The sequence below is a fragment of the Myotis yumanensis genome, unplaced genomic scaffold (assembly GCF_028538775.1).
Source record: "Myotis yumanensis isolate MYYU_CA2020_CCGP unplaced genomic scaffold, mMyoYum1.0.hap1 SCAF_12, whole genome shotgun sequence".
Classification (NCBI taxonomy): Eukaryota; Metazoa; Chordata; class Mammalia; order Chiroptera; family Vespertilionidae; genus Myotis; species Myotis yumanensis.
The window spans coordinates 29,038,845-29,060,168 of NW_027223763.1; the positions used below are offsets into that span (position 1 = coordinate 29,038,845).

General features: G+C 45.8%; 1 protein-coding gene across 10 annotated transcripts in view; it reads right to left on the reverse strand.

The window, feature by feature from the left end:
* Positions 1–2,557: 2,557 nt before the first annotated feature.
* Positions 2,558–21,324, reverse strand: part of UNC13B (unc-13 homolog B) — a 138,484-nt gene continuing 119,717 nt past the window's right edge. For 2 of the 10 annotated variants that reach the window (XM_070431280.1, XM_070431275.1), the window contains 21 exons: positions 19,909–20,059; positions 17,029–17,097; positions 15,566–15,655; positions 15,110–15,238; positions 13,521–13,645; positions 12,809–12,894; positions 11,451–11,577; positions 11,105–11,201; positions 10,740–10,883; positions 10,350–10,427; positions 9,758–9,835; positions 9,431–9,519; positions 9,036–9,188; positions 8,802–8,925; positions 8,637–8,693; positions 8,282–8,362; positions 7,198–7,345; positions 5,655–5,711; positions 4,646–4,738; positions 4,306–4,465; positions 2,558–4,141 (listed from right to left, as the gene is read on the reverse strand). In XM_070431280.1, coding sequence (XP_070287381.1) covers positions 3,856–4,141; positions 4,306–4,465; positions 4,646–4,738; positions 5,655–5,711; positions 7,198–7,345; positions 8,282–8,362; positions 8,637–8,693; positions 8,802–8,925; positions 9,036–9,188; positions 9,431–9,519; positions 9,758–9,835; positions 10,350–10,427; positions 10,740–10,883; positions 11,105–11,201; positions 11,451–11,577; positions 12,809–12,894; positions 13,521–13,645; positions 15,110–15,238; positions 15,566–15,655; positions 17,029–17,097; positions 19,909–20,059 — 2,422 coding nt within the window. In that variant the 3' untranslated portion in view covers positions 2,558–3,855. Of the gene's footprint in view, positions 4,142–4,305; positions 4,466–4,645; positions 4,739–5,654; positions 5,712–7,197; positions 7,346–8,281; positions 8,363–8,636; positions 8,926–9,035; positions 9,189–9,430; positions 9,520–9,757; positions 9,836–10,349; positions 10,428–10,739; positions 10,884–11,104; positions 11,202–11,450; positions 11,578–12,808; positions 12,895–13,520; positions 13,649–15,109; positions 15,239–15,565; positions 15,656–17,028; positions 17,098–19,908; positions 20,060–21,324 lie in introns of all 10 variants that reach the window. The other 8 variants (XM_070431277.1, XM_070431273.1, XM_070431276.1 and 5 more) reach the window with 6 other exon arrangements.

The window sequence follows — 21,324 nt, forward strand, 5'->3', positions numbered from 1 at the left end:
GGGAGATGAAATACTCAGACCCCGCCTTTGGATAGATTCAGGCTGATGGGGAGCAGGCAGACCGAGTAAATTATAACAATGTAGAGTACTGTGGGGAGGGTGTCCAGGACTGGCTGGGTCCTAAAGGAAGTCAGGATGTCAGAACCCAGAAGGCAGTGGAAAAGGCTGCGGATATTCCAGTAAGGGATAGGAGTGCAGTGTGTGTGTGGCGTGGGGGGGTGGGGGGATGGGGGGGGGTGTGGGGGGTGGAGCGGCAGGGGAGGGGAGGGGAGCATGGGGGAGCCTCCCCCCCTTCCCCACTGCAAAGAAAGTGCTTTAGAATAGCCACAGGACGGCCGAAACCGGTTTGGCTCAGTGGATAGAGCATCAGCCTGCGGACTGAAAAGTCCCGGGTTCGATTCTGGTCAAGGGCATGTACCTGGGTTGCAGGCACATCCCCAGTAGGAGATGTGCAGGAGGCAGCTGATCGATGTTTCTCTATCATCAATGTTTCTAACTCTCTATCTCTCTCCCTTCCTCTCTGTAAAAAATCAATAAAATATATTAAAAAAAAAAAAAATAGCCACAGGACGGTGAGGGGTGCCTGCCCTTGTCCTGAAGGGTCTTGGAATTTCAGCCTAAAGACTATGATAGGTAACTACTGAATAGCTTTAACAGGAAAGAGACCAAAGTGTGTGAAGAGGGCAGGGGCAGAATGGAGGCAGATGATCAGCAGTAATCCGATAAGAACTACAAGCCACTACTCCACATGTGGTATTGTGGATTTTTGTTTTTAAAATATATTTTTAGCCGAAACCGGTTTGGCTCGGTGGATAGAGCGTCGGCCTGCGGACTGAAGGGTCCCGGGTTCGATTCCGGTCAAGGGCATGTACCTGGGTTGCGGGCGCATCCCCAGTGGGAGATGTGCAGGAGGCAGCTGATCGATGTTTCTCTCTCATCGATGTTTCTAGCTCTCTATCTCTCTCCCTTCCTCTCTGTAAAAAATCAATAAAATATATTTAAAAAAATATATTTTTATTGATTTCAGAGAGGAAGGAGAGGGAGATAGAAACATCAATAATGAGAATCATTGATCAGCCTCCTCCTGCATGCCCCCTACTGGGGATGAAGCCCACAACCTGGGCATGTACCCTGACCAGGAATTGAACCGTAACCTCCTGGTTCATAGGTCGATGTTCAACCACTGAGCCATACCCGCCGGGCCACTTGTGGTATTGTAACTGAGTGAGACAATGAATGCAAAAGGTAAGTTTGAGGTGTTTCATCTTGAAGGGTGTTTGCTGGTTTCTTTCTGAAAGAGCTGCATTTAATACCAGTCTTTGCAGGTGACACTCATCATGATGTCCGCTACTCAAATTGATCATCATTGGGCCTGGTGGCGATGAATAATTCAGAAAGGATATTCAAGTAAAATCTGCAGACGTCTCGTGATTATTTCTGGTATTACGTTTCTCACCGTTCATAACCTGATGGCCATTTATGACCGATACTGGGAGTCACAAGATGTCACCACAATCCGACTAGAATTACCGATGTGTCTCATTAAGGAGGATCAAAGGAGAAACAGACAGACACCAAGTCAGGATGATCTTAAATTAAACCTGGACGCCTTTGGGCTTTTGGGCCTTTTTAAAGTCTCTTCAGCATTTTTAAATAGAAATAAATTTGGGCTTCACAAAACAAAACAAAAGCCCAAAAGGTAAGTTTGAGGCAAAAATGATAGGCAACTGGTTTGGGAAAGGAAGAAGTTTAAAATGACTGGGCAACTGAATTGTAAGGATTTATTTAGCAAGCAATTGGAAATAAGAAACTGGGAGGCTCTAGTTAGCCCCCTTTTCAGAGAATTTGGATAATGCTGGAAAAGTAGACATAACTCCCTGAGTTAATGTGCCTTCGCTGGGGGCCTGCTCTATGAGGTAAATGGATAAATGGGTGCCCTTTGGGTGCCACTCTGTAAGTGGTGACCAGTGCAAGTTGAGAGTAGGTGAGCACTTTCTCTGATTCCCATGCCAGGAGTCCTCACTTTTACCTTGTTTCTTCCCTGTTGGGAGTAGACTTTATCCTTAAATTTCCCTGTATGAAAGGCCACTGTGCACTCCTAGGCCTACACCTCTGTCCTGCACACACAGCCTCAACCCTCCCCAACCGCTGGAGACACATCTCTCCCCAGGAGGCCCTTGCCTTGTCCTTATGGCCCAGGCTGTGTCTGTCCTAGAAGAAAAGCCCCGTGATTCTAGAAAAGGAAAGATAGAGCATGGACTAGTTTTCACACATGTCATCTCCTATTTTCTGGGCCTTTTGCAGGAAGCTTATGCCCTGGGTCTCATGCTTTTGTTAACTGGACTGTTTGGCCTCAGGTTAAGGCCAAGATACTAGCACACTGGCTGCTTTACTGCTTGGTGCTTATCCACCACTTGCAGGGGCAGGAGTGAGTGAGATGTAGGTTTGGGGAGGGGGTGGGAAGAGCAGCAAAGTCCACTAGTCCAAAATATGCCATTATATAGGATAGTCATTTCTGCCACTTTCCACACGTTAGCAGAATTACAAGACCCCAAAGGCTGCTATAAGATAATTTATTACAGACTAGCCAATAATCTCCTGTAACAATGGCACATACAATAATTAACAACAGCAAATATGCTTCATTTCTTGTTTAATGTAATGACCAGTACAGCTGTGGTCAATGCAGAGTCCTCAGAAAGTCCAGGAAGGAAGTCCAGGAAGCTGCTCCCAAGGATATCAGTGAGCAAAGGCCTGGGAAGCCCACATGACCCCTTGCAAGAGTTTGTCTCTAACCTCCCAGGGAGTGTTGAGGCCCTCCTCCATCCAGTCTGTATAGAGGGATCATAGGCCAAGTTTCTTCCAGGGGGCTGACTATCTATGAGGGGGACACAGATGACCTAATGACAGGAGTGAAGTCAAAGGCTAGATTCTTTCTACAAGGGGGAGGACAGCCAGAAGGCAGTGACCATAAGTGAGGAGAACTCCTTCTAGACTAATTTCCAAAAAATTTTGGCTTTGTTCGGGGCCTACCCAAGAAGGAAATATAGTTCTTTCTCCTGGATCCTTCAACTAGTCCTCAGATGCATACACACAAGAACAGCCTCTCATGTCCTGAAGCATCACTTCCCTTCCTACAGGAGTGAGGTAGAGGGACTCCTGGGAAAGTAGCCTCTGGTACTTGGGTTCCAAAGAATATTCTGCTCAAGGCTCTGAAGCACCATATGAACCTGCTCCTGTTCACGACAGATATGAACTGGGTAAGGGATTAACAGAGCTCATTTCTAGAGGTATCTTGTTCAGTTTCAAAGCCTTTTTCTCACTGGAGGCACACAAAACCAGTGGATTCTGCTCAAGGGACAGTGTGAATTCTATTCTGTGTGCTCCAGCCCTGGCTATACTTCAATCCAGACTACAGGGCTCAGTGATACCTATAGGCTCAACTGACTACTTAGCTAGCCAGGCACAAGCTCCTGGCCCTCTAAACTTGTTCTTCTAGTGATTGGTACACAGGGGTCCAACTGGATAAGGTGCGGTAGGGAGAGGGGTAGACATGGGGTGTGGGGTGGAGGTGTGTCTACCAAGAATGGGTGACACTTTCAGAAATGTCTGTCCCTCTCTCTTTATGGAAAATCTCCCTATGCAGTAACCCCTAGCACCACAGACCTACTGGTCAGGGATTCATGACCCTTTCTGTGAAAAGCCAAACTCCCATCACCCCAAAATTTCCTTAAATTTCTTTAACTGAAGAAGTCAGCCTCTTAACTATGAGGACCTAAGCTGGCTACATAGTAACTCCCACTGGCCCTGATTTGTGGAACTGGTGCCATCTGGTTGGCACAGGAGCTCAGGTGCTCAGCTCCCCTCCTCCAAGGAACGAGACTCCGATTTGAGCTTCACAAACTCTCGAGCCACTTCGTCATTGCTCCTCTGAGACAGAATCCGGAGGATGGTCATGCCTGTCTCATCCATGTGGATCTTCCGGCCCAAGGGGCACCAGCAGGCACAGCTGCCCTTGGCTGCCACATCCCTCAGAGGCATCACAGCCAGGCCTAGAACACGATCCTCCCGGGCAAAGCAGTAATCCTTCACACAGATTTGCAATTCATAGGCTTCTGGCCCCTCTTCATTTCCCAGGAGGCTGTGATCACAGGGTAAGTGGAAGGTAGGAGGCCAGAAATGAGGGGATCTTCAACTGAATTCACCCCAGCTGCCATTCAGCCCATCCCTCCTCTCCCCGCTCAAGCCTTACCTCCCAGTTCACCCCCATCCCACAGTCCTGCAAATCCCCATCCCATAACTTACAAGTGAAATGTCTCATTGTACTTGGGGGCCCAGTTGTTGCTTTTTGACTTGGTTGTGAACTTCCTCTTCTTATCACTTTGATGTGGGCCAACCATGGTCACTTCCACAAAGGGTCGGAACATCCCCGCTGTCTGCCACCTGAGGTCATTAGCAGCCACCACTGCCCAAACAAGGGGAACTTGTGAGGGACTGCACCAAGTGTTCCCAGGTCTTGAGCCCCAGGTGGCACTCCCCGTAGAAGAGGGCCAAGCTGCAGGCCTGGGTTTAACAGGCTCTGCTTTTGACTGATGAGGCCACTGAGCAAGAAAAGGTGTGAGACCTGTAAGTCCGTGCCACTCACCTTTCACTGTGACCTTGTGCTCTCCAGTTCCAGGATGTGTAAACAAGTCCACCTGAATAGAGACTTCTCCAACAGGATCATCCACACCAGACCCTGAGGGACAGATGGACACATGATCCTCCACTGAAGAAGATTTTAGGCCTAATTGTTCCAGATAAAACAGGAGTTAGGAGGCCACCACCCTATACCCTCAAGTGAGAAGCAATCACCCACAATAGCCATGGGGAAGTAAGCATGGGAGAAGTGAATAAAAGGGGATAAAGAATGAGGCTGTGTATTAAAATACAAGTTAGGCTGACAAGATATTATGCAAAACTTCTTTTAGAAATGCACTGGGGGTGGGGGGGAGGATGGGGGTTTAATGGGGGGGGGACGAGGACACATTTGTAATACCTTAAGTAATAAAGAATTAAAATAAATAAATAAAGAAAATAAAAATGCGCCAGGAATCTCTCAGGTTCCTCAAACCTCTCCTATTTCCTAGGCTGCAGATGTTGGAGAAGGAGAGTGCTGCCACCCTGTGTCTTTAGAAACTATGTCCATCCCATGGTCTTAATGGAACAACGTAGGTCGCTTTTAGCCAAAAGCAGTAACCTCCCACCTACCCCTGGATTCCTGGAGGCCCCTGCTTGGGAGGCTGCTCTGCTCAGAAAGACTTTACCCTACTCAAATTGGTACCTCTCCACAAACAGCTCCCCCGTCTCAATGTCTGGCCCATTAGCAGGTTCCCCCTTAGCAGAGGCCTTACTCTATTTTGAAAAACACCAGTACCCTGAACCCAGATAAAACTTCTTTGTCCTAAGGTGGAGGGAAGGGATAATTCTGAGGACAGACTATTGCTAACCCCATCCCAGACTGTATGAATACAATGCCCATCTCTGAGACTTGGGATAGAGCTTCTGAACTTTGACACCTAGTTTCTCCACTCCAAAAATAAGCAGCTCATGTTAGTTCACGGGTGACAGTGTTAGACAATGTTAGGTTCATATCTGCATGGTTTATAACATACCCTTTTCCGGCCGAATGTCCTCATTAGCAGTAAACCTAATACCTTTCCCATCATGCACTGAGTGAGGACAGGAAAGTCAAGAGGTAGTAGCAGCAGTAGGACAGAGAAAGAAGAATCAGTTAGTGGTCTAAGGAGTTAACAGCCATTCAGAGCAGCTCTACACATATTCTGAGGGAGCACAGAGATGGGGCAGGATGGAGAGAGAAGTAACAAAGCTGGGGTCAGTGCCTGAATACTCCAAATCAGACATCATGGGTCAAAGATCAATCAAATCATAAGAGAGTGAAGGTATCTAAGCCCAAAAGAAAGGCTGTGGGCTCTAATTTCCTAGGCTCTTAAGTAAATAAAGCAAAGGGTAGAAAAATATACATATAAACTCAGATCCTCCCTGCAGTCCTCACTCCTACTCTTACCTCATATCTGTCTATTCCAGCTTCTGCTCATCTTTATATTTAGCTTAAAGCTCAAAGTTGTTTTGTGTTTTGTTTTGTTTTGTTTTGTTTCAAAAGCCTTTCTGGATTAACTCAGATCCTCCCTAATGTTATGGATCTTTACATGTACTCAGCTCTGTAAAGGTTTTCTTTGTCCCCTTAAGCAAGGTTCATAACTTCTTTTGCTTCCTCTTCTTCCCACCCTAGACTTGAAATAAGAACAGATGTGAAAAATGTAGTACTGCACGTCTTGTGTATCTTTTCACCTTCCATCAAGTCCAGTCTAACTGCTTAGACTCCTCTTCCCCTTCAGGTCAGCTTTATACTCCAGATCCACAGCTCAGTAAGGCCCAAGCCTTCCCAATCCCTCCTCCACCAGCTTCACTGCCCCAGGAAGCATGCCCAGGTTTCCCTGGAACAAACAATAATAAATGCACCTGAAGGTCCTTCCTGGGAGGGCCCTTCTCCAAGGTCAAGGTCAGAATTTAGCCATGTTTATGCAGATGTGTTTTGTTATGGATAGGCCTGACTGGAGGCAGGGAGGGGTTCTGAGGACTGGATGTCACTAGGAGAAAACCAGCTGCCTGGGTCCCCTGTGCATTAGCATCACCCAGGAGGCTGGAGCTCAGCTATGTATGTGATCTGCACCCTTTCTTCAACTCTCCTATGGCTGCCTCTCTTCTTGTTGTCCATGCTGGAGAATCTGGAAAGTCTTTTGCTTTCTATGCCCAGGACAACTTCCAACAAAGGTTCCCAAAGCAATGAGTCCTCATGAGTGAGTGCCTCAATCACTCGTTCACTAGACTTGCTCACAGATTTTTCCCTACCAAACAAGGTATACCACTTGAGCTCAATAAACATGCACTGGACAGGCAATGTCTAGGAAAAATAATCTCAGGCACATTTTCCAGGTCCCTGTGATTCTCCTGTCTGGTCCTGAGTATGAGGTGGGGATAAGTATTAGGGTTCTTCAAGAAACCCTGGGGTCTGAGTTTGAAGGCATCTATGAAGAAGTACCTGTTAGAGAGATCTAAGAGCTAGAGGACACCAGCTCCATAGGGGCAGAGAAAGATCAGGAAAGGGAGGCAGTGACCCAAAGCCCTTAGTCTTACCCTGGGCAGTCTGTGAACGCACAAAGGTTTTGATGAGTGTATCTGTGGTCTGTGTGTACAGAGATAGTGCATAGCGTAGGGACTGCAGATCTGGGCTCTTCTCCAGGAAGGTTTTCTTCAGCCCATTGCCTCCTGCATGAAAGTATTGCTGAAAAGCAAAAAGAGTACTTGCTACTGCCTCATGCGCTTACAGAGAGGCAGTTCCCCAACACTGTCCTCAGAGAAATGACACCTGAGGTTCAACAAAGATGTCGGAAGAGGATAGTGAGAACAATAAGTCACCCAGTAAACAACAAGATCAGGAGTCACATCTCCCAGGGAAAGAGTATTATTTGGGTCTTTGGTAGGAGGCGGGGGGGGGGGGGGGGGGGGGGGGGGCGGGGAGGATGGCCATGTTACTAGATTTTGGTTTTGAAGGACGGATCTATCTGGACAGCAAAGATATGAGATAGAAGCATTTCAGGCAGAGAGTAGACAGAAGTGCTCTTTTATCTCCTCTGAATTCTTAGAGAACTTTATACCTATGACCTACCTCTCCCAAGTGCCCTGAATCCCAGTTCTCATATACCTGCCTTATAACCATTATAACCACCTTGAGGCTAGGAACCATCTTGATTCTTTCTGTATCACTCACAGTACAGTGTCTGGTGCATGTTGTCTCATTGAATAAATAAGTGGGTAGTAGAAAAAAAAATCCTTTGAAAACCCAAATGACTTTATATGAAAGTGAAAGAGGGGAATGTTAGCCAGATCTGGGGTATTAGGATCTGGAAGATTAATTCCCAGTGGAAAATATTCAGGAATGGCAATGAAGAGCTAAGTAAACTGAATGTGTGCGATTCAGAACCCAGGAATAAGTAAGTATTCTAGGTCCATGGTGAGTCACTCTAGACCACACAGGAGGTGCCTTTTTGGTTGCTCCCAAGTAGGAAAACAGACATAGCAGAGAAAGAAACAGACATTAAAACCACTCTCTTCTGATGTGGGTGACAGGAGCCTGAGGGACGCCTAGTCTGGCAGAGTGCAATGCCAGGGCCAAGAGGGTGTGGTAGTAGGACTGTCTGGAGGCAGGGGAGGTCTCCACCTTGATGGTGTCCAGGGCGAGGTCGAGGACAGCACACTGCTTTGGAGTGAGGCTCCGTGTTTCCTCTCGCACCATGTGGTCCTGGAACCACAGAGAAAGCAACAGCATCAGGTCAGCTTTGGGCTATCATGAAAATCTTGCCCTTACCTGCCAACCCACAGCTTCATGGCACTCTCCTTTCCCTCCTCTTCAGTCTCCAATGCTTAAATTTCCTTCCTTCCTTCCAGGCAATCCCCTCCCCCCACCAGCCTCAGAAGGTCTCCACGTATCTAGAGCAGCGGTCGCCAGCCCTTTGGACCTCACGGACCACCAGTGGTCCGCGGACCGCCGGTTGGCGACTGCTGATCTAGAGTACCTTGAGTTTGGAAAGATGGCTCAGCTCCTTGGCAGCAGTGAAGATCAGCTGAGTGCCCTGGGCAGAGAGGGAATCAGTCAAAAGCAGAAGACTCCAAACTCGAGCAGGAAGCGTGGAGCGAGGCAAGGGAGACAGCAGAAGGAAGTTGAAGGGAAGTGTCCTTACCGTGTGGTCAGTGAGTGGGGGCAGAACAATCATCCTTTCCATTGTGTTCAATACCACCCGCCAGAGCTCCTTCAGCACACGCTTCAGGACCGTCTTCTCACACACAGTGGCAAAGAGGGTGAGGCTGCAGGCCCAGGCAACAGGTAAGGCTGGGTGGGCGAATGAGAATCCCCCTCCCCAAGAGGCTCCTCTGCCTTGCTTGTCCCAGAGGACAGTCCTGAGTACTGTACTCACTTGCCATCCAGGAAGTCCATGAGAGGTCGGAGCACGCTATCTGCATCCTGAGCCACTGAGGCCCTGGCGTTGGGGGATGCATTCCCTGGGCCCCGCACCTGGCTCAGGATGTCGGCCATTTGTTTAATGCACTCATCAATCCGCACCTGGAAACTACACATGTGCCCATAGTGCAACCCTCTCCTTCCCAAACACACACATTGGCCCTGGAGTAGCACCAGCTATTCGATCCTACTCCAGAACACTCGTGGTACAGCTTCCAACAGGGAGAGCCAATAGGACGAGACAGAAGATCCACACACCTACAGCTGGATGGATGGGTGTGGGGCAGGAGCTTTGAGATTCATCAGGAACCACATCTGGCTCTGAGGACTATGTGTTTTGGGGCCACTGACCTGTTTCCAAACACCACGCTGAGCTCATCCAGAACTGTATTCAGTTTCACCTGCAGCTCCTTCAGACTGTCGGCAGCTTCAGAATCCAACTATATCCACAGGAGGTGGGCTTGGCTAAGCTGGTTCAATTACCCTTGTCTCCCATCCTGTGTCCCAACTCCTCCCTCCTTGGGCCTTTACCCCAATGCCTACTCAAATCTCTCAGCCCAAGCCAGCCCAGACCCCAAGCTAAACTCCTGGCCTACACCCAGTCAAGAAAGTGTAGAGTTCTGTGGTCAAAAAGCTAAACAAAGGGAAAGTACAGCAACCCTAACCCCTAAGACCTACCTCCTTGCCTCCCATGGCCTCAAACATTTTCTCCAGCTGGACCCTCAGTTGCTGCATGTTGTTCATCAGGATGCAGGGCTTTGGGGACAGATGGAGCTGCTAAGTCTTGGCTTCGTTTAGCACAGGACCCATCAGCCTAGGGTTCCTCCCTTTCTCACACTACTCCAAAAGCCACAGGGAAATTACAACAGGTTTTACATGTGTCTCTCCCTAAGAGATCTGGAACCAATTCAGACAATTCTCTATGAATGAAGACTAGAGCAAATGTTTCTGTTTTTAAGCTGGGTGGTGGGCCCCAGGTGTTCATGGTGTTATCCTTTAAAACACTTTGAATAGCTCAACTTTTTATTTTTTACACTATTAAAAAAGAGACTAAGCAAAAGTCTAGCTTAGTAGAGGCTAAAGAACCAAATGGAAGCTCAGATGAACTCCTAGTCAAGTTCTTATTCTGTGGCACAATATCAAGCGAAGCCCTGCTGGGAATCAGAAATCAGGAGCATTACTCCACCCTCAGCTCTAAGAATAGCTTCAAAAGGAAGGATTCAAGTGGCTTCCACTCCCTTCTTCAAGGGTCCCAGGGCCGGATCCTCACCATTTTCTCTTTTGTGCAATAAGCTGGGAAGTTCTTTGACAAGATGTCTGCATACTGCATCAGCACCTTCCTGATGGTCTGAGAAAAGAAAAAAGGAAAGAAGGAAACCTTAGCTCTCCCCACAAGGATCTTGCCTGAGAGGTCACACCCCTCATCCTAGAACAATACAACACAGAGGTAAAGTAGAATCTCACAGAAAGGACAAAGCTCCCTCTCAACCCCAGAACAGCACTGAGACAAACCCATCTATTCACCCTAGTCACAAACAAAGGATAATGGGGTAACCCAGGTTTCACCTCAAGGCCACCACAAAGAAGGGTTGAGCTCAGGCCTGTGACTAGGCTGTGAGTGGTGGTAGTAAGGGGAGGGGGAAGGGAGGGTCTTGGTCACCTTAGTAAATCTCCTCATGTAGTGGGCAAGGATGTTGGGGTCGGGGCATTCCAGCTTTCGGATGATCTCAAAGCTCTGGTTGAGCTGTGTGAAGACGTCCACCACAGAGCAGGAAAAGAGTGCGTGCTCTGATGTCTGCTGGAACTAAGGAAGGCCACATACAGGGTCAGCATCTTCAGCGTCTACTTTCTCCAAGTTCATAGGGTTCAAAAGGGCTCTTCCCAGTAGGGGCGGCTCAGTGGCCCTCAACCACCCTCCTTATGGACTCCTCAGGGCAGGAACAGCCAATCTATCTAAAGCCCAGGAACATTTGCTGACAGCTAACTGCTGGCCTCAACCCTGTGCAGCCCAAGCCCCTGACTTACCCCATCCTTCTTATCTCGTTCCAGGGCCCCATGTAGGAATTCCAGGGATACATCCTCATTCTCATCCAGCCATTGTAGGACAAACTGCTCAAACCACCTGCAGCCAGGAAAGATAATTGGGGCCTGGAGCTAGTTGTTGGCATATGCCATATGCCTGACAGCTCCCCTAGACTGGGATCTTCTAGAAAGTAGGACATGGTTTGACACTTTTCTCTTTCTATAGCAGTGCCCAGAACAGGTCTCAAGACTGGCTTACTGAACCAAATTGAGGATACTGGCCCCACCCCTACGCTAAGCCAGAGGGTCCCTCTTCCCTTCCCTCCATAGTGCCCACTTGATGACTCACGCTGGGTACTCAGGTACCTGCCCCTGGAGGGCAGGCAGATCCCGCACATATTCATTGTGGAGCCACTTCACCTTGAAGTGTAGGTTCATGTAGTCAGCACTCTTACACAGCCGGTCTTTCTCATGCTCTAGTGACAGGGAAGAAAGCTGGGTCAGGTCCTGGCAGTAGAGGCCTTGAGTTTTCTCAAGGCAGCTGATCCAGTTAGGCAGCTCCTCCCAACCACCTCCTCATAGCCATGTTCCCCCTACCAGGAGTGCTCTGTTCTCTAAGAGCCTGGCTCACTGGATAAAGTGTCGGCCTGTGGACCAAAGGGTTCTGGGTTCGATTCCAGTTAAGGGCATGTACCTTGGTTGCAGGCTCCTCCCCACCTCGGGCCCTGGTCAGGGTGCATGCAGGAGGCAACCAATTAATGTGTTTCTCTCACATCGATATTTCTCTCTGTCTTTCCCTCTCTCTTCCACTCTCTCTAAAAAAACAAAAACAAAAAATCAATGGAAAAATATCCTCGGGTGAGGATTTAAAAAAAAAAATGCAGAGATGAGCAGTTGTACATGACATGAATAGGTCACTGACAATACACAGAGACAGGGAAAACCAAAGTGGACCCAAGCTGACAGAAACTGCATTGAGCAGCCATGGTGCAACAGAATCTTGATATAAACCGAAGGGTCCAAGAGCATAGCTGAGACCCTGAAAAATGAACTCTCAAAGAAGTTTGCAAATAAGAATAGTCAGTTTGGAAACCATGGATACACAGCCAGATAATAGGCTCATCATGTTACAAAAAATGGGATGCTCATTTGGACTTGAAAGGGTCCATAATTTCCAGCTGAATCTCCAAAGCCTCCTGGAAAATCTAGGACAAAGAGCACTCATAGCTTGCCCAGAGTCTGGAGCACTGGCCGTAATCACAGGTTCTCATCATTTACCCTCTTTATAGAAGAGCTTTCAAGGAAAGCCAGGCCAGGCAGCCCCCAGTGTGAGAAAAGAATCCTATTTATGTATTTAAGGGTCTATGATTCGTTAATGCTGTAAAGATAAATTTCCTAAGACTCTTCTCTAGGAAGTGAGCCACTTGTGAACACTCAGATGGGAGGAGCTGATTCCTGGGCTGGGAAGTCTTAGGCAGGCACTTGTTCTCAAGCTGAAGGAATGAACCTATAGCCATTTACATTATTCATTTGGCTAAAGCTTTATCTACCCAAGACCTCCTGAGGCCTATCACTCACTATGCCTGAACCCTCTATTTCTCACTGTGCCATTCACCCTGAACTTGCAGTTGCTGGGAGAGGAAAGAGAAAGCAAACCAGGTGCTTGGACAAGGGGCCTGCAGCCCACTGCCTTGGGCACACCCTTACCCTCCAGTGCATATTTCATGTCTTGGGCAAAAAGTTGCCACATCACTTCTGCGCTGACTTTTCCCACATTCAGCTCCTGAGGAAACCTGGATGATGGAAGAAGCCTCAATCAGAAAACAAAGCAAGAACTATTTGATTTTATTGATTCCAAGGCTAATGTGCCCAGTTCTCAGAGGTCATATTGAAGAGAGGAGAAGCCTAGGAAACAGGGGTAGACTCACTGTGGAAAAATGGGGTTCGGGGTCAGTACTAGGACAAGTGGGGGCAGAGAATTCCCTCAGGCAAAATGGGCCCAGGGAAAGGATGCCCAAAAGGCAAGGAAGTAAGACCCAGAGGAGAAGGTTTGGGTTGGAAAGTAGGTCCAAGCTAAATAAGCTGGAGGAGGAAGGGTAAGAGGTAGGCTATGAGGTGGCCCACTTATTCACAGCAGACAGACACATACACACATGGTCTCTGGATCCCCTGGGACTCCTATTCCCAGAGGACTCTCACTCCAGGGAGGCTGGTGCAGTCTGGGCAGGGCCCCCCATTATGTTTCCACACCTGTCTCCAGAAACAGCTACCCAGACAGATACAAGGGACAGAGGGACAGACGGACGGACAGGAAGAAGAGGTGGCACTGCAAACATACAGAGACAGGAAAGAAAGAGGCTGTTAGACAGATGGACAAACCAACCACCAACCAGACAGGGCCACGTAGGGTGATACTCACTGGTTCAGAACAAGTGTGTAGGAATTCTTATCTTCCTCTATGATTGACACGATGAGTGTGATAAGTTTGGGCCAGAAATCCAGGTTCCGAATGCTGGGCCCTTGTTCCTCGGCAGGTAGTTCCTGCTTCTTGTTCCAGAAGAGATAGTTACAGAGTCAGAGTAGAATGTAAAGAGTGTCTCTAATCTCCCTCTTTCTTTCCCCTCTCCAAGCTTCTTCCTCTAGAATCAAGTACCCTTCCTAGAGTCTGTCTTCCACAGGACTGCCCCTGATATGTCAGAGGTGACTACTGGGAGGTCCTTGGACACAAAGAGTTCGTCCCGGTCCCCACTTCCTCAGAAGCTATGGGTATTGTGACTCCTTGACCAAAGTAAGCAGCCCCTCCAGTCTCACTAAATAGGTCTAGTTGCATGTGACCCACACTAGCAGCCCTCCTCTGAAACCCAGCCCCCACCCACACCACATACATGCACATCTCAGCTCCGAGAAGCTACTTCAAGTTTTGCAGGAGCTACTGAACAGACCTAGCATGCAGGTTGGCCTAACTGCCAATGGTTTAGGACTTCCCTTAACCCCTGGAATATCCTTATGAGGAAGAACTGCATCTAGGAAGCTACTTGCCTAGCTGAATAAGAAAAGGCCTTGGGAAGCCAAGAATACCCAATGGGGAAAAGATAGTCTCCTTAATAAACGGTGTTGGGAAAACTGGATATTCACATGCAAAAGAATGAAATTGGATCCCTATCCTTTACCACTCACAAAAATTAACTCGAAATGAGAAAAAAAAATACTATTGAAGAGATCAAGAAAAATATACAAAGTCACCAGGCACTAAGTTAGGATGCCAGCATAAAATAGGCAAAATAGGGCAGCCTTTCAGAGGACATGTCCAGCTGTGATATTCAGCTGACCAATATATCTCAGAAGACCATGCAGTGCAGAGAGAAGTGGTCAAAGAAAAAGTTAAATTTCTATTAGCCAGTAGCTCAGAGAGACAGCTGTAGATCTTAAAAGAAGGAGATTGAAACATAGAAGGATCCATGAGTCAGAATAAAATTAATCTTGGGGGAGAAAAAATGACTCTGGGATGGACTGCAAATTTACCCTCTGAAACTGCTCAAATTTTACTCATTTTCTTAAACTAAAACTTACTGTTCCCACTGTTGTTCAACTCAGTTATGTCACACCTGGTCCCTGTCCATCCACAAATGTCTCACATGGTCTAGATCAGTGGTTCTCAACCTTCTGGCCCTTTAAATACAGTTCCTCATGTTGTGACCCAACCATAAAATTATTTTTGTTGCTACTTCATAACTGTAATGTTGCTACTGTTATGAATGGTAATGTAAATATCTGATATGCAGGATGGTCTTAGGCGACCCCTGTGAAAGGGTCGTTCAACCACCAAAGGGGTCGCGACCCACAGGTTGAGAACCGCTGGTCTAGATTGTTCAAATCCTACAAAACTCACTCACCCTCAAGAACATTGGGACTTTGTCCTGAACTCCCTTCTACCATGACCACAGCAAAGGAAAGCTGAGGCTCCAAGAGCCACTGACAGCTGGTCCCACCTGATCCTGAACCTCTTACCAGCTGATACTGGTGGCTGTACAAGTCATGGCAGTTGTTGAAGATATACTCATATGTGGAGTTCAAACAGGCCTTCACACAATCTTTTACCACCTGGCTGGCTCTTGGAGGGCTCTGCAGTTCTTGCACCTGCCAATTAAGAAAAGGAATATGGGCCCAGGGTTGTGCTCACCTGGGTGGGGATCTTCTCCTAGAACTACCTCTAAACTAGTCCAGATTCCTTCATCCCTCCATGGGTTCCTGGACCTTGCCCTGAATTTAAATTGCCAAGATATCTGATGGGGAAACTGCCAAGCCCATCCTTATTGATCCATTGTGTTCATCAAAGTAACCCAGGGAACAAATGTATGGAAATGTGGGCTTAGAGGAGATGATTCCTGTAGCCTCACACTGTGCCAAATTATTCTTATTTTCCATATCCCTGTGGCCAGATCCCCAGACCAATTCATCTCTTACCTTCATCCTGAAGAAAGTGATGCTGGTCAGCAAATCCACTGTGGACTTTAAGTCTTGGAGCCGCTCAGGACTCCCAGCAGGGAAATTATTCTGTTGTAAATCAAGCAAATGCAAGAAAGGAATAGAGAAATATGAAAGCCTTCCCTTCCAGAAGTAATTAAATAAAAAACTTCCCTAACTGCTACCCACTGGATTTTTTCCTAGTTGAGATGGACAAAAAAGCTGTAATACTGAGATAGATAGGCCTTTGCCAAAAGCAAGGGCTAATAATCCCCAGCCCAGAAAGCAATGCTTCCTCCCCGCAACCCTACTTCCCATGCAATGTGTGTGCATTTGCACAAATGAACACACACACAGACACACACACACACACTTTTCTTGGGTGAAGATTCTTACACCCAAACAGTGAGTTCTTCAAAAGTTACACTCTAACTGTATATCCTGGAATATAAGTGTAGCCACACTCCAGACCAAGACCTGTACTTCCTGTACAGTGGGCTCCAGCTATTCCTCTGTTCTGGAGCCAGCAGATGGCAGAGCTCTGAGCAGAACTGCTTTTGGAGTGAGTTCCTTAGGACGTTCCGGCCGTGCTTCACTTCATCCCCTTTGACATGAGTTTTAGGAAGAAGTTGCCAATGACAGCTGAAGGGAGATGTTGAGCCACTCCCCATATTAAAAACCACTTATTTAAACCTTCATATAGCTACTTATATGCCAACTATAAGATATACAGTCAACTCTCCATTATTCGTGCAAATGGAGGGCACTAGAAGTACAGATCATTAAAACCTCATTTATTTTTTTTTTACTTTGAGGTTATTTTTATACTTACTTTTTAATGTGGATATATTGCCTGTCCTGGAAATTCACAGCAATTTAAAGCAAGTAATGAATCCATTCTAAGAAGATTTAACTTAGGAAGAATTGAAAAACTGCCCCTTTCCCTGTCCTGCCCATTCCAGGTACCCACCCTCCTACTATATCTATTTCCTCCCTCCATCCTAGGAATGAGATGACTTCTGCTACAAATTACTTGCCCAAGCCGAGCTGCTCTCTCTCTAACCTTAGCTGGATTCTCACACCTCCCCTGAAAAGTGAGGAGAATATGGAATAATGCAAGAAGGAAACATAATTATCTAATTTTTAAAGGGGCATTTCTGGAAGAGATTATCCTCAGGAGACTCCCTAATGAGAATATCATCAGACAATTTGGTAGAGTTAAGTGAGTGGGGTTGGAAAGCCACTGTCTTTAAAAAACAGCCACACCTACTGCTATCACACACTGCGTGGTCCTTGGAGTTTGCAGAACCACAGGTGTCAGTGGCATTGGCCATGCACATGGGTGCAATGATGCAGATCAATTTTGCTTGCCTTCAATCTTTATAGCCAAGAATGGCGTACAGTCTCTCTAGACTGAGCTAATATTATCTCTTACCCAGCCCCACAGCCATGTCTTTACTCACCCTGTATGTAGAGAGGTCAATTCTCAGGGAGTTGTGGAGTTGGTCCAGTAGTTTTACAAATCTTTCTTTCTGACAGTGGGAAACAAATAAAGAGAAATAATCTGTTTCTGAGCTCCTAAAACTACAAAGAAACTGAACCACCTCTGGAGATACTGGCTGGGGACACATCACATCCATCTCTCCTCATGAGGAGAATAACAACATGTAAGGGAGAAATAAAATTAGTGGTCTCTGCTCCATCTCTTAGCAGCTCTGTCTCAAACTGGGCAATCTTTTCACACTGGCAAGAAGAAGGCAGTCCCTGGGAGGGAAAACTGCTCTTTCTGTACAAGAGTCAATAGGAGATGACCAGAGAGTGCACCTCCATCCCTTTGAAACTCTAACTCATCTTAGTCAAATAAAGGGAAACTCCAAACATTCTCCAACTTGTTCCTTAGTCTGTGGTCTCCTGACTTATCTTGGGGTAGCTCAGACGAGTTAGTCACAACCCAGCAGTAACAATGGGAGGGAGAAAGAGTGATGTATTTGGAAGGTGATCAGGTAGTCTTGAGTGGCTTTCTCTTTAAACCACATCTACATCATTTCCCTCAGTTTATATAACATATACTAATTTAATAGTTGATTTTTAAAAAATATATTTTGTTGATTTTTTACAGAGAGGAAGGGAGAGGAATAGAGAGTTAGAAACATCGATCAGCTGCCTCCTGCACACTCCCCACTGGGGATGTGCCCTCAACCAAGGTACATGCCCTTGACCAGAATCGAACCTGGGACTTGTGAGTCCGCAGGTCGATGCTCTATCCACTGAGCCAAACCGGTTAGGGCATAGTTGATTTTTATAGGAAAGGTATAATTAAATGTGGAATCACATGCCTATATGCTGTGGCATAGCACTCCTAGAATGCATATATTGATTATATTATACTAGAGGCCTGATGCACGAAATTCGTGCAAGGGACTTGGCCCTTGCAGCCCCAGCTGCCGCCACCCTCTACGGGGCAATCGATCTCAGCCCCACCCGCCGCCCACTGGTCGTTCCTGAAGGTCATTCCAGAAGGTCGTACTGCTGGTCTAATTAGCATATTAGCTCTTTATTATATAGGATTAGAGGCCCAGTGCACAAAGTCATGCACATTGAAAAGAAATTAATTAGAAGAAATATTTTAATATTGCTATTCACCCTTTCTCTATACTAGTAATAGAAATGTCAAACAAATTCACAATCAATAATGACAGATCAAAACACACACATGTAATTGGCACCAGTGAGAGCTTTATATATATAGATACACTTGCTTAATTAGACCTGCTTTCTGATTTAGCTAAACTTTTTCCAGCCCAGTGAAGTACCTCAACTTCTCTTTCAGGTAATTGTCAGTAACACAGCAGTAAATATCAACACGAAGCAGATTATTATTGTCGATCACGCAGGGAGAACAAAGGGTAAAACATTTAACTGCAGCAGTGTTTGACTATATTCTGTGCAGTGAGAAAACCTGAAGTCATTTTCAAGGTCCACCATTTCTTACTTCTTTTCAGTCGGATCAAGTTTCTAAACTTTCTAAATCTCTGTTTTCCGGCTAACGAAAAGAAAACAGGATTCTACCTAGTCTCCTATCTACCTACTCCAGGACTTCTGTGAGGATCAAATGAGATGAGGCATGGGAAAACGCTTCACAGGCATTTGGTTAAAGTGTAAAATGTTTGCACCTGGCTATAAAGCAAGATGTGTTCCTGGGCTGAAGAAACTCTAAGGAGGCTAGTCACTAAGAAGAGGAAGCCGGATGTTGCTATGTGATGTCATTACCCGGTGCCCACAGCCACTGTTTTGGGCTGGGCTGGGCTATGGGCCGCATTTTGTGCCATGGGGTCTTAGCAGCATTGGCTGCAATTTGGTGGGCTGTCTCTCTGGGGTGGTGGCGGGGCCTGTGTCCCACTTGGGGGAAGCCCAGTGTTGCTTTGTCAACACCAGGTCCATGGTGCCGTTTCTTTGTAAATGGCCAGTGCATGTCACAGCAGCTCCTATGTTGAGCGTCTGCCCTCTGGTGGTTAGTGTGCATCATAGCGACCGGTCGGAGGGACACTTAGCATATTGGCCTTTTATATATATAGATATCTTTGAATATTAAGTCAATATATAATGGGATATAACAGAATGAAACAAAGGCTTAATCAATGATATTAATTCATCTATAGAAAGACTCTTTAATAACAAGAAAAAGTTGTTAGGTCCATAAACAGATCTAATGGATTTGGGGGTATCAGTGATTTTATGCCTAAAGAGGTCATTTTTGTGGTGGGTCAAAGATATTTCATCTAGTTTATATTGAAGTTATGTCAGGTGACATTTTGAGTAAAGATTTGACTTCTCAAGTACCTTAACATAGGAAAGGGCACACCCTGAATAGAAAAAAACAGTCCAGACACTAGAAAAGTGATAGGCTGAGTATACACTGATATCCTTGCTTAGGCAATAGTCTCATATGAATTTAAGTGGTATGAATCTGTCAGAGAGAGACTGAGTAATATAAAGAAAGATCCATTTGTGGACCTGTAGGACTAACGAACATGACGATTCAGCCACACTCTTGGCCTAGAGAGGTTCTACCTGAGCCCAGGTGTGCCCCCAAACCATAGTGATGCTCTTTTTCTCTCATTTATCTGTGTCTGAGGAGAGTCTATTAGTAAGTCAACATATCCATAATGAAATAAGAATAGTCTATCAGCATCGTCTGCATACTCATGAAGAAACAAATTCACCTATCTAGGTGGCATCTATCTGAATTTTGGCTCATCAACCAACTCTACAGTATTGACCATGAGAAATCAAACTTTGTTAATTGATAACAAATGGGTAGATATGTTTTATATCATACTCACCCCAAAGTTGGAGGCTGCAAAGCGATCAGATGCAGAGACGTTGGTGGAGGCAGTTGTGTGGGCATAGTAGGCATTGATGTTGGCGAGTAAGGTGCTCATCACTGCTGGCACACCAGGACACATGTACTTGGATGACAAACATGCAAAGTGCCTGAAAAACAGCACCCTCAGCCTCAAAGACTCCTCAGGGCTTTCAGGGGAAGACAAGTAATTAAAAGATCTCACTGATGTGTATAAAGCTTCCAATCACCTTGATATAAAAGGATCTTCATGTGTATAAAGCTTCCAATCACCTTGATATAAAAGGATCTTCATAGCTTATTTATTCAAATACACATTCAATAAATGCCTACCGTGTGCCAGGCCCTGTACTAAGTACTAGAATCCAAAGATGTAATAGCTCAGCCCTTGCCAGATGGCTCAGTTGGTTGGAGTGTCATCCCATACACCAAAAGGTTGTGGGTTTGATTCCTAGTCAGGGCTCATACAGGAAGCAAGCAATCCATGTTTCTCTCTCTCTCTCTTTTTTTTCTTCCTTTTTCTTTTCCTTCCTTCCTTTTTCTCTCTCTCTCTCTCTCCTCTCTCTCTCTCTCTCTCTCTCTCTCTCTCTCTCTCTTCCTCTCTCTAAAAAAAGATCAAAATAAACATATCCTGGGGTAAAGATTTTAAAAGCCCACAAAGATGAGATAGCCAGGCAGAGAAAGTATTAGAAAGTAAGTCAATAATTCAAGGTGTGCTATGCAGAAATACCATAGAAACATACAGGAAAAATCACCTAAATCAGAATGGTTTAGGACTGGAAGGATTAGAAAAAGGCTTCCCAAAGAAGAGATGGTTAAAACAAGTCTTAAAGGATTAGTAAGAATTAATCAAATGGAGAAATGTATACACAAAGGGAAATAGCATACAAAAAACAAATATATTCATGACAGAGTGATTTATTTGGGAAACAACAGTTTGGCTATTGTTAAGGTGTCTGATAGAGGAATACCAAGAAATGCAAGAGAAGTAGGTAGAGAATAGATAATAAAAGAGTTTATCCTAAATGCTAAAGTAAATTTTTAAACAAAAGTGTAGTGTGATCGGATTAGTCTTTCAGAAAGGTCCCTTTGATGATAAATTGGAAAGAAAAGACTAGGATAAAGATAAGAATAAGACAGAAAGATCACTTGGAGAGTTATTGCAATAATTCAGAAAAGAAGCAATAAAGCACTAAATAGAACAGAAAAAAGGTTAAGAGCACAAACTCTAGAGTCAGACTGTGGGTTTGAATCTCACCCCCACCATTCACTCTCCTTGGATAAATTACTTAAAGTTCTCTCTGTCTCAGTTTTCTTATCTGTAAAATGGTTAATAATGATACCTACCTCATGGGGTTGATATGAGTATTAAATAAGTTCACATTTATAATATGCT